The sequence below is a fragment of the Salminus brasiliensis genome, chromosome 3, assembly GCF_030463535.1.
Source record: "Salminus brasiliensis chromosome 3, fSalBra1.hap2, whole genome shotgun sequence".
Taxonomy (NCBI): Eukaryota; Metazoa; Chordata; class Actinopteri; order Characiformes; family Bryconidae; genus Salminus; species Salminus brasiliensis.
In genome coordinates, this window is record NC_132880.1 from 44214882 (window position 1) to 44228673 (window position 13792).

The following is a 13792-nucleotide window of genomic DNA, read 5'->3' on the forward strand; positions in this document are numbered from 1 at the left end:
CCAGCCATCACCTCCTTTCGAACAGTCACAAACGCAGCATCGCCAGCCAGCAGACACACTCCGAGGAAAGTGCCGGGTTCCCAGCTCCACCTCACCAGCTAACAGACACAAACATCACAGGCACCTGCTAATCTTTTTAAAGCTTTTTAGTCAATATGGCCATAAGACTTCAGCAGAGAGCTCTTTGGATTCACCAGGATTTCTGCATTAAATATAAAAGAAATATAGACATCTATATAAGCGCAGTCTTGGTCATAATTAAATCTTTACTTTTAAAGAGCCAAACATTGCAGAATCACCCATAAAACACCACGAACAAGCCATTAGCCATCACACAAGCAGCAGGTAGTCCCTGGACTGCTACTGAACTTTGCTTCAGTAAATATCTCTGCCTCTTCAGTTTGAGAGAGCAAACAAAGGGAATGTATCGGTTACCAACAGAGCGGGCTGGCAAGTCCATGCCACAATAGAGGACACCACATTGAGTTTCAGCTCACATGATCATGGCCTTTAACGTAAAGCCACAAAAAAAGGACCTTATATAATGAAAGCTTCAGCAGCTTAGACAAGCCGACTTTCCCTGTATTGTAATTCTTCAAAACGACCCTTTTACTGTTCACAATTACACAGCAGCTTTTAAATAGGCACCAATAAGCATAAAAGACAATTCAATGAGGCTTCCTCACGGTGCTAGAGCTCCTCGAATTTCCAAAGGCCCACAGAGTGCATTCAAAAACCTGGAGAGTCCAACAGGGGCTGAGAAGTGGACTACCATGGGGGGGGGGTCGATTTTAAGCTCCCTGTGTGTGTCCAAGAGGCTTGCATCAGAATACTAATGACTTGTGACTGATGCTTCCACAGAGACACAGAGGGTGAGTGAGTGAAAGACAGCGCGAGAGAGAAAGAGAAAGCGACTGCATGTGTGAGCAAAAGAGAAAAGTATGGGCAAAGGAGCAGGGGAATAAGAGAGGCCAAGGTTTTTAAAGACGCTGGATATTTAAGCATCCCAGAGCAGCACAATTGAAGAAACGAGGACTAAGCAAACACAGAAGGGGGAGGAGAGGGAGAGGAAACATAATGAGGGAGTCTGCATGGCTGTTTCCTCAGCTGCATTCAATCAGAAGAGAGCGCAGCACAACGTGAGAACAGAGTCCTCCATGAAACACGAGAGCATCGGCCCTTCACACGGCGTCCTGCTGGGCCCAAAGTTTTGATAGGCCTTCGCTTCTGTCCAGACAAAGGTTTTGGATTTTGCAGCACCGCCCACCCATACGGACGCACGCCGGTTTACAAACTGCACTGATCTGCTGTGCTGCTGACGGTGGGTAACGACGGATATCCACTGCAGTGCACGGAAAGCAGATGACTGGTACGCTCAGGAAAAATTCCCATGCACACAGCTGTATCAGCGTGCCAGGGAGCTTATCCCACAAGCTGCTGAAATGTACTCCGGCTTAGCCCCTGAAGGGAGTCAAGTCAGCTAATACAGGCCTGGATTAATCTAATGCAAATGCTGCTAATAGACTAGGAGGTTTTAGACTAGGAGGAGGTTTTAAACCCAAGTACTGGGCATATATGGTCATCAATATGGCCGATATTTATGGTCCTCCCTGAAATCAATTGGTTTTGCCATAGACTGAAGGAAGCCAATCAGAATTTCAGCTTCTATTTCTTGATTTGGGCAGCAAAACCTAGAAAATGGCACCCATCCCACCTGTAACTCATTTAACCGTAGCTGAGTATCGTGAATATGCATCGCATTGCCAGGTTCTTGCCAAAACTCAAAGCTCTAGTGACTAAGCAGTCAATCTAACAGGACCCACCTGGGCAATAAAACACTGGTCAAACATTTACTGTACAATCTACTCTGGGTTTGAGGCCTTTGGTTTGAGCCCTGGTTACACCTGTGCATTTGTTAAAAAGGATATACCAACATGAAGACTCTGGGAGGAACCAGAAGCAGAAGCTAATGGCACAGAAGCAGGAAAAAATGGGCAAGTCACTTTAACTAGGGCCAAAATGTGACTGCTAGGGGACTCGGCCAGAGCATCCAGCAGGTGCGTTTCAGGTGGTCAGTACCTACCAAAAGTGCTCCAGGATGCAGCCAGTACAGACTACAGGTCATTGACCCCCAAGGAGGCCACAGCTCCCAGTTTACAAGACTTGAGTGATCTGCTGCTAACGTATTGACACCAGATACCACAGCACCCCTTCAGAGGCCTTATGGAGTCCATGTCTCAACTTCTCAGAGTGACATTTTGGTGACACGAGGAGGACCAACACTTTGTTATGACGGACTGATACCAATAAGGGCAGAATCGGGTAACACAGAGCATCGCAAGTGTGTAAAAGTAATAATTTAGGCTAACGTCTCTTTAGGATCTCGTCAAGTCTCTGTGGAGCACGCTTGTCGTGCGAGATCAGCGCAGTTACATCCTGAAGACCTGCAAATACATGCAAAAGAGAAAGCTATGATAGTTGTCAGGAAGCAGTTACTACTGCAAATTTTAACCCGAGCGACAAATTGGATGACAAACTGCCCACATGAGAGCTGAAGACAAGGTTTTCTTCTTTCCAGAGACAGCACCTCGTTCTGGCATCATCGTAACCCAAAGCAGAAGTCGCCCGGCACCGTTTTGACAGTTAAACGACAAACAGCGGCGCTCTCTAAATCACGCTCCAAAACACTCAGCGCTGGAAAGCAGCGGCGCATCCCGATTATCTGGCTGCTGGAGCGGTGGCCTTGGAAACAGCCTCAAAAGATGCCTTCAGAGAGGCCTGGCCTAGCGACAAAGCCTCGGAAGAATCTCCTCTTACTGCAGAGGGTGAACTCGGGGCAAGACGGCATACATTCTTTAGGAGTGAACCCGGTTCCTCTAACAGCCCTTCTGTTCCAGACATCTCATTACTTTCCATTCTCCCTTACTATCCCTCCCCCTCTCATCCCAAACGCACACACACTTCCCCCTCAGCTTTACAACACAGTCCCCTGCCCTGTGCCTCAATCTGCGGTTGGAGCAAAGGCATGTTTATGAACAGCCAAGCTCGTATTTCATCGTGTTTGCACAAAATCCAACTGGAGCAACAAAAAGAGACACCAACAAACATCTCACTTGGACAAAAGACATGGACTGAACAAGTCTGAGGGTTTGCCGTTCAAAGACTGCTCATGTTTACATGACATAACCGAACACTGAATACTGTATCGCTGACTAGGAGTGTGAGAAAATATTGATCTATCGGAACAGCTGTAGGGTTTTGAAATACTGTATCGATTCTAAAAAGTGAACTGATTTTTAATGAACGGTTTAATGAGATCGGTGGCAGACAGTGGTTCATTCTGGGTTTTGTTTAAACTCTGGCCTCTAGAGGGCAGTGTTATACACTTCAGATCCCACAGTTCTGATTGGATAAAAAAAAAAAAACTTTCATAAAGAGTAATGCATAGATGTAGGGCTGCGCATGCACAATATGTCAAATTATAACAACCTCATGATCCAGCCTTTTTGCTGCTTGATCAAAAGGAAAATCTGCACTGTTCTAATTTTTCATGACGCATCCAATTATATATCTGCCCAATTTTACTATAATAATTTTATATTATTTTAGTCCAGTCACTTCTGGTGAACATTTGTGTTTAATATTAATATGACACATTGCCTCATTGTCTCTCATTTTGAATCCAATGTTTTTCATACTATGAGTCCTCATTTTATGAACACAAAATATATACACATAATATAATAAGTAATATTACACACTCACACTCACTGTTTAACATACAATATATTTATATATATGACGATACAGGGGTAATGATTGTGAGCGACAGTATAACACGTACACACTCCAATTATTACACCCTGAATCGCCATACAAACTGTATCACCACATTCTTGCTCACACAACCCTTTCATCGATGGCACGAGTCACAGTTGGACTTGGACCACTACCCAAAACCTAATATGACATGATCCAAACTCAGAAATGAGAAATAAGGAAAGTCCTGGCATCTGAGACCTAACCTAAAAACTAATGTAGTTTTTATAAAAGGACAGATGATGGACCTTGTATCAACGACACTCTTCAGACCAGAGCCAAACCCTGCTGTGGAGTCCACTGCTGACCATGGACGACCATGACAGTGAATCCAAGCAGATTACTGCCATCCCGTCTTTGAAGTGCAAACTACACATCTGGTGTCCAAATGCGTTCACAGCAGAAGGCCGTAACTACTGTATTTTTACAAAACTACTGTAATGTTTACAAAGTTTACAAAGCCAGTAATAACCTCCTAGACAGCAAAGATCATCATTCCACCCATCTTTACCAGTAAACACTTTAAAGCAGGTGAGAAAGGCATCCTAGGTTCAGGATAAAGACGAGAGATTGAGGACGGGAATTTACAGGCCTTTGCTGCCTAAATAAATCAAGGTGGATGAGAGCAGCTTTATCTGAGGTCAGATGAGCCCCACGTCAGCCTGCAAGGAGTCCGTTTCTAAACAAATTTAGGTTGACACGATGTCCGTCACATTTCCACGAAAGAAAAAACAACATCTTAAGGTCAAAAATGACATCCAATAATAGACCTCTGTGTTTTGTTGTGTTTTTCCTCTACCGCAGGCGTATCGCGTATTCTCACAAACATTCTGAACCATGATTTATGATGGCAGTGGTCCCTGGAGCTGAGAGCATAAATGGAGGGGGTCTTCTGAGGGAACCCTTTAACGAGAGGCCACTAAAACACTGGGCAAAGAAACTGAACCCGTAATCCTCCGTCTCCCTGCCACCCCTCTCACCGCCACTACACGCCCATGTGTATCCAGACAGAGGAAATGCTCCCGAAACCAACCCCTTCATTAGCCAACCTCAGAACAACCTCTTCCTTTCCCACCTATCAACCATGCCACTCTCCCGCTCGCCTTCTCGTCAGAGCAGCAGCTGACGAATGAGCTTTCTGCCACAGACAGACAGACTGGGCCTGGGGATGGACAGGTAGTAGTGGTGGGATTTTACCCAAATGAGAACTGCATTTCTCTCATTATGTACAAGTTGAGGGTTATCGAGGGTAGCCAAGTGGCAGGGTTGGGAATTTTTTTATTTATCTATTTTTATAACATTTTAATCTGTTATTATTCTGATATGTTAATCTGTTTAAAATAAATAAATAAATAATAATTTTAAAAAAAACACAAGCTAGCGATCTAAACCCCGTTTACAATAGAGATATGGAAAATATGGGATTGTGAACCTTTGACTTAGTAAAGGCATTTTACAAGTGACCTTTAAAAAGGTTCTTCACACTTAGAAATATGCTTCTTTATGGAACCAAAAGTGGTTCCATAAAGAAGATCAAAACCCTGCTTCTTACCAGAGACCAAACAAGCCGGCAATGTGTTTCTCTGACAAACTAGCAAGTTGGCACGTCACCCACTGAAGAGAAAAGATCTTGTGTACAAGCCATCCAGTCTCATTCAGCCTCTAGCACTGAACCAGTCACCATTAGCTCATTATCTCATCTGAACCCACAGTTCCTTGTCCAACACAAAAACCTACCGACTTTTATTTTTAAATAAATAATGACACCGCCCCCGTCCAGTCTGCGACATGGAAGCAATAAGGAGTACTCAAAAACTGAGCCAACTGTACAACTCCAGCAGCTTATAACAACAATTATTAATCATAACTGAGGTAAAATGTTAATCACAATATTGATTTGAGGTCATATTACCCAGCACTACCTACTCTTATTGGAAGAGACACCATATCAATTGCTTGCAATACCTGCAGTTCTAAGCCACATGCTTTGACGAAGAAGCCAAAATATTACACCTTATTTAAAACTACATACGCCCTATATGGACAAAAGTATTTGGACACTAGCTCAGTCACCATTTCTTCTGTTTATCCTGCTTAATAACTGTCTATACTGTCCAGGGAAGGACAAGATCGTTAGTGGGGCCACGATGTTGCATGGTCACCACCCCCACCTCACCCTCAACTCATCCCAAAAAGTTCTGGATGGAGCACAATCATTCCAGAGAACACTAAATGCTTGGGGGGGGCGCTTTATAACCCTCTAGACCAGACCTGGCGTTGTGCAAATAAGTTCATGTTTATCTGCTTCAGAGAGTCCTATTGGGACTAGACAAGCAATGGGTGCAACCTAAAGTAGCTGAATGCATTTATTAGGAGGAATGTCCACAAACCTTTGGACATAGTGTCTCATTGAAATAACAATATGTAAACAAATACTAGCACAAGCATCAATATCCCTATCTTGGATTAACCAATGACTGAATGCTGAAGGACACTGCCTTCCTCCAAAGCCCACCAGAGTCTAGAGAATGACTCAGGGCCCTACAGCCAATGATTGGCAGCTGGGCTGTGCCTGACAGCACCAGCCTCCTTTAACTGAGCCTTACTGCAGCTCAAAGACCTGCACTGTGCTCACAACGCCCACCATTACAACAGCATAGAGAACTTCCTGACCCGGACAGAGGAGCTCACACATTCTGCAGCATGCACACATTGCTCGCCGAGCGTTAGAAAAACAAATGCTGAGGACATTCTCAGGATTCTGTCCACGCCGATTACCCCAGTCCAAACGGACCAGATAAATCACAGGTCACCAAGGGAGTCTCCACCACTGCAGTCTGATAGGAGTAATTACACCCTCCTAAACATTCCTTTACCCTGGGAGCATTAACATCCACACTGTGACCTGGAGCATGTCAGCTCCAAAAGCATCCAACTCAGGGCGAGGTTTACTACTAATATCAACTCTGGGAACACATCTAACCCCAGTCCTCTCGATTGGAAAAAGGATTCAGATGTGTTTAAAGCCCAGTTTAACACAAAACACAATGGGAATAGTGGGAGAGGACTCAAACCGACTTCCCAAACCCCAAAACTATGGGAAGAAAAGGTCCTCATCGAGAGCCGTAGAAGCTCAGTAATTAAATGTCATCAACGAAGCATAAAGTAGGCCACTTTCTCATTGTATGCATACGTACCAAGGCCCTAATTAAGAGAACCACAAGCTCAGAACCTGTTCAAAAGTATGCCATCAGTCAGTCATGTTCAGTGAATGCTTTAAGAAAATAAATTAGAATAGAATTAATAGGAATAAAAAAAAAATAAAATAAAAGTTAAGTGGAAAAAAGCAAATGATCAAGTAAAGTAGGTTGATTCCTCCAGGCCTTTGGCAAAAACCTGCATTCTGTGTGTTCACTCACCAGGACGTACATATAGGGTAGAGGTGGGTTTTCACACTACACAATCCTATACTCCATCCAGAACTCAGACGGATGGACATATACACATACAGCCACATACATTTTTAATAAATTAAAGATTTGGTCATTAGCCATTAGCAAATTAACAAAACTCCATAAGCCTAGTTCAACTTGATAGGTGCCGGAAACAAGAATGGAAAAAGAAAGTGTGTGAAAAGGCGGGGCAGGGGGATAAATAAAATAATTAATTAATTAATTATAATAATAATAATAATAATAATGAAAACCCACCAACAATACACAGCCTAATGCCTTATACTGAAAAGAAACCCTATACCGAACAGTGATGTCCAAACCACCCCCAATAACACTCCCGGTCATTTGCACAGCCCGATGGACATATACATACAGCCTGTTTGAAAAGGATACACTTTGATGGCTCCGGACTTTGTTCCAATGGCCATAAGCTGCAGTTTTGGGTCATAAGCCAAAGCACTCGGCTGATTGGGAAATCCATGTTCGACAGTCTGAAAGGATGAAAGAAAAAAAATAGTAAACACTTGCTGTAGTCAGACTGCGAGGACACACCAGCTCAGCATTTTGACATCTCATTATGCTCCATTATAATGAGGCAGCAGGATGAACTTTACGGGCAACATCAAAAACTGTCTAATTACTCAGAGTCTCATACAGAACAACTAATGAGGCAAAACATTACTTAAGTAGGCCTATACAATCAGCCCAATCTGGCAGAGGATGTCCTACCAGAGCACAATGTGAGCATTACTAGGCAAAGGGAGGCAGGTTTGAAGATGAGAAGACCGGACGAGAGGAACGAGGGCTTGGCATTAACTGGGCGGCAGGGGCTTTTGCACTAGATGACAAAGCATGACATGATAAATGACTGGGCCATCCCAATACATTTCTCACACAAGGCCTCATCAGGTTCACACAGACGGCGTCACCCTGTCAGTCGCTGTTCTTTTTCCTAAAGGTAAAATGTCAGAACACCTTACTCAAAAACCAAGACTAGTTATGTCAGTGCCTAGACAAATTGCGAAAGTCTATTAAAATAAATTAAATGAAAATTAAATAAAAAGAAATTTGCCAATATAAAAAGAAACACAATTAAATACATATAAATATATACATAAGGATATACACGTATTGAATATTATTTAACATTAACCTTCACTTACTTACCAAAACTATTAAATAGCCTTAACTGCCTAAATTGCCATGTCACCTCCTTTCATTGCAAAAATAAATAAATAAAAACACTTTAAAAAAATAGCACTTTTTAGATAGCTGTTAGATAGCTGTTAGATGTCTTTTTTCAACAAACAAATGAATAAGTCAATAAAAATATAGTCCAGTAAGGTCAAACTGATGTGTATTTATATTTGTGTTTTAGCATTTTATGCCATGGTCAGTCGGCCGGGGTGGGAAGCAGTTTGGCCAATGGTTGTTGTCGACGTATGTACATGAAGACCAATGGGGTGGTGAGAAGGCAGGACATAAACAGACGTGTTTAAAGCTGTAAGAATCCACACACAGAGTTTGTGGAGACCATAGGATCAACCTCCAACGAGAAATCAAAAATCCTTGCACAAATTTAAAATGTATTTTTACATTTACATCCAGGAAAGAGAGGCAGCATGATCACCCTATATAAAACCTATAAAACCAGCAATCCAGTATATAGGATAATAAAGATAATGCTATTATATTGCTCTTCATGTATGTATGAAGAAAATAAATAAATAAAATCAGATAATGACTATTATATCTATATAAAGTTAAATTGCATTAAATTGCAGTGCCCTTGTTGCCCAACTTTGGATGAGATGCAACACTGACGTTTTGAGGCTGTTCACACTTCACATTAACATGCTTCAAATCCAGACAGTATCTGGATGCACTCTGGTTGTTCCCGTTTAGACCACCCCACACCCCCGCCGTCAGTGAGATCCAGACCACATCCAATTTTTACTTTCCCCTGGTCTTCCTGTTAGTGGCCATATACATGGTTTCTCACCATCTACTGAACATATATAACAATCAAACCTTAAGAAAAAGTTTTTAAAAAGGCAGCAAATCCCTGCAATGCACTGGTGGAGGAGAAGCTGTGCAGCTGTTGTGATTTCTGCAGTGGTTCGTGCCATGACTGATTTCCAGACTGGTGGGAAATTGTGTCTAGTTTCACAGATACAGAATCTGTCATTCCTTCACGCACAACGTCAGACAACTAACTCTATTGGTGGAAAAGCGTTGCGATCGCTCGCCAGGGGGAAAAACATCAACAGCAACAACCCAAAAAAAAAAAAAAAAAAAAAAGAAGAAGAAAATCATCTCTGTTCAGCCCAGAGGTGGAAGAGCGCTGTGGTGATATTGTGGTAATACTCCCGAAGGCCATGAACGGTTTCGAGGAACAGTGGGGCTTTCCACAATGCTTTGGACAGCTTGCACATTCCCATAACAGATCCATGAGAGAATGCAAGGGGCCGTTTCGACCACAAGGGATCACACTGCGTAATTCTAACCGCTGTGGTCGATGTATTCGGATACATAAATCGGATCACGTTTACATTTGCATCTCTGACCCCCTCTGAATGTGGTTCGAAGGCTTTATTTGCAATCCTTTCATAATGCGTCCGATGTGTGTTTACAGCAGTTAATGCAAAGCGTAAACATACTACTTTACATAGTTAAACAACATCACGTTGAACATGCTTGGCCATCATCCAATCAGATCATTTTGATAAGAATCAGATCGATTCATCCTTGGTGCACAATAACAGCAACTTTCTTGATTAAAGACTTGTTTAAATAAGTAACAATATTTTATTTACCTTCTCAGGCGGCTGTGATTTAGCACCATTTTGAAGCAAATCCCCCCAAAAAATAAAACAGCTCAGGGGGTGGGCAATTCTAGTCCTGAAGGGCTGGATTCCTGCAGTTTTGTGTTTTTCCTTCTCAAGCACCTGATTCAGCTCACCTGTTAATTGCCAGGTTTAGTAGGTCTGTTCAAGCAGGGAAATCAGCAAACTGAGCTGGACTCCAGCCCCCGTTGCACAACCCTGAAGCCTTCCAAAGACTAAAAAAGCTATTTTTTCCATATAAAGTGCTACTAAGTATGTAAATAAAAAAATTATAATGAAATGTTTTGAAAATATATATAAAAGTGGATAAAACTGATCATGTTTACCTCCATCACAGACTATTTTGATGCAGAATATACACCGATCAGCCCATTACATTAGCACCACTGATCCTGTAAATACACTACACTCTACAGTAGCATCTTTTAAGGAGTGGCCATATTAAACAGTCAGTTATTGAAGATGTTTGAAAAAGGACAAATGGCATAAGAACCTGAGCCACTCTGACTAGAGTCAAACTGTGATGCTTAGACAACTGGGTCAGAACATCTCCAAAACATCAGACAGATCATGTAGGGTTTTTCCCAGGTATGCAGTGGTCAGTTCCTGCCAAAAGTGCTCCAAGAAAAAAAAAAATTAAATAAAATAAACACACCCATGAACCAGCGACAGGGTCATGGGCACCTAAGGCTCATGGATGCAACCCATGAATGCAGATGCCAGATGCCACAAGACACCTTTAGAGGTCCTTTAGAAGACCTGTTGTGGCAGCACAAAGGGGGGCCTACTCAATATTAAGCAGGTGGTATTAATGTTCTGGCTGATCAGGGTCGATGACCTTTGTGCAGAATTTAATGAATACCACCTCTTCCAACACCGACAGCTTGACTATCAGTTGATACTAAAATATTGCACAATATTGTCTGACATTTTTTACAGTAGTTCTCAATATTTTGTCATCATTGCGTCATCAACAGCATAATTCACCACCAAATACGCTCCCATACGGAGTATCGTGCTTTTTACTTAAATACGCTGCACTCCACTGAATTAAATAAGACTGATTACACTCTTTGTAACGAAACGTGCTGTTAATCAGTGCTCTCTTAGCACTGCCATTATCCACAATAAGCTCATAAAAGCACATCATGTCCCACGATAACAAAATTGATCATAATACAACAAAATGGTCATATTGCCCAGCACTACTTGATCCAAATATTGGTCTTTAAAAAATATATACAAATAATTAAAAATTATTTTAAAACCGAGCATCTAAAAAGTGAGCCCTCATGCTCAACCTACTCAACCACTACTCATTACTAAGCACTGGTCTTAATGGTACTGATGTTATGGCTGATCGGTGCCAGTACATATTTGGGTGAAAGTATATCAATCAATTGCATACTGCATCAACTGACCACGGTTCATACATTTTTACTATGACAACAATCAACCCCACCCCTTTCAATGTCCACCTATGGGGTTAGGTGAGACTTATGCTGAATATTACACTGTAGGTTGTGTTAAAGTGTACACTGTCATTAGTTGCAGAGATCAAAGACCTTTAACATGACTGACATAACATGACTAAAGTCCCATGTGTTCGCTTCTCTATGTAGCGCACCAGACCGGTCACTGCAGTACTGCTTGCTGGGTGCCTCAGACGGAGATGAAGGAACTGTACACTATTTACAATTCAAATGAAATAAGTGTCGGTTCTCCTTTTCTGAAATGCGATTTCTCTCCGTTTCAGTTCAGTTTGTACGGAACAAAGCAAAATTCCAATCAGTCAGGGTTTCCCCCTCAAGGGACTTTCAGAACAGAAAGAGACTTCACAAAGTACTGGTTAATCAACCTAATTAATGCAAGCATAATTATAATACCATTTCTACAGCAAGCTTGAGAAATCAACTAGAATGGGGGCAGAATCTTTCCTCAGCGCACTGTTAGAATGATATCAGGCATCTTGGGGCCCAGCCTTCTCACGTCTGAGCCAGAGTGAACCGTTTTATCTTAATGATGATGTTAGTTGTCCCATTACATAACGTAGCTCAACAAATCTAGCCAGCTCCTGCCCTTGGGGAAAGAGTACAACTCAGGTGGGAAAATTTACTGCCTGGCATACTTCCAAGACCTCTCTCCATTGTGTTCAACCTTTATATGACATCAGATGAGTCTCGAATCCCAAAGCTCAGAGAGGCAGGTGATGGGTAAATGCTCTGGTAATTAATCGTGCAGACAGCACAGAGATGGTACCAATGTGGTGCAGCCAAAGTTGTGATTGGTAACTCTGAAGACCACAGGACATTCCACAGGATACACAGGGAATTTTATTCAGACACGTTACACAAACATATCCCAGACCCCTTTCCATAGCAAACACTCATTATTTGACTTCGGATTTTGGCTTCGAAGCCCGAGCACCGGGCTAATGATGCCAGTGTTGTGGATTTGATACCCGTGCTCAGCAAGCGGCCAGTACTGCAGGCCCCCTAAGCAAGGCCCTTAACCCTCTCTGCTCCCTGGGTGCTGCAACCACGGCTGCCCTCCGCTCCGGGCACTGTGCACACGGTCACTGTGTGCGTTTGCTCACTAGTGTGATTGTGTGTGTTCACTGCATGGCATTGGTTAAAGGCAGAGGACAAATTCCAGCTGTGTCAAACACTGATGGTAAATATGGTTGTCTTGTCTTACACTGTCAGGGACAGAGAGCACAAGCTGCGACTGTTTCCTGAGAAGAGCACAGGATGATTTTTACCAGGATAAATATTTTCAGGCAATTTGGGTAACAAAAAAAAATTAAACAAGCTTGTCCTGTCCGTCCGTCTGTCTGTCTGTCTGTCTGTCTGTCTGTCATTTTACACTATCTGGGACATACAGCACAAAGACAGCATGTCTGTGGTAACGCTGAAGTGGTGATTATTTACAGGAAAAGTTCTGAATGTGTGGACAAGACATTGTACAGATATGTCCCATACTTCTCTCCATTGTGGACGCTGACTTATAGGACTTCGGATGAGGTGATGTGTGTCCATTAAGGTGGAACCCTACCCTGTTCAGTGCCTTTGCCAGTTTTGCCAACTATTACACAGCAAAAGACAGACAGCACACGGCCAGTGGTGCAGCCAGAGTGGTGACTGGTTACTGGGTTCAGAGGGTCATTTTGGACAAGAAATGTGACCTAACTTCAGATCTGGTCCTTTAAAGTTGAGAAGGAGAGCTAATCAGGGTATAACCATGCTCGGTTCAGCGATTTCGCCTATTTGACCAACTAAAGGTAAGGGTAAAGGTGCACGTATTGATCACTGTACAGTGTACAGCGAAATGTGTCCTCCGCATTTAACCCATCTGTGGTAGTGAACACACACGTAAACTAGGGGCAATGAGCACACACACCCAGAGTGGTGGGCAGCCAACTCCAGCGCCCGGGGAGCAGAGAGGGTAAAGGGTCTTGCTCAAGGGCCCAACAGCGGCAGCTTGCCAAGCCCGGGAATCGAACCCACAACCCTCTTATCAATAACCCAGCGCTCTAACCTCTGAGCCAACACTGCCCCTTCAACTCTTACGGTCTCAAACCCAGACAACAGAAAAACAGCATGGCTGTGGTGACTGTTTACTGGGAAGAGCTGTACTGGACCAGCTGGAGATTTGGGTCAGGACATTTGGATA

The 13792-nt window shown here is 42.9% G+C and overlaps 1 protein-coding gene across 2 annotated transcripts in view; it reads right to left on the minus strand.

Annotated features, from left to right (window-relative positions):
• The window catches only part of llgl1 (LLGL scribble cell polarity complex component 1), a 47155-nt gene that overhangs the window by 32428 nt on the left and 935 nt on the right, over nt 1-13792 (minus strand). For both annotated transcript variants that reach the window (XM_072676335.1, XM_072676334.1), the window contains exon 2: nt 7668-7765. In XM_072676335.1, coding sequence (XP_072532436.1) covers nt 7668-7765 — 98 coding nt within the window. The remainder of the gene's footprint in view (nt 1-7667; nt 7766-13792) is intronic.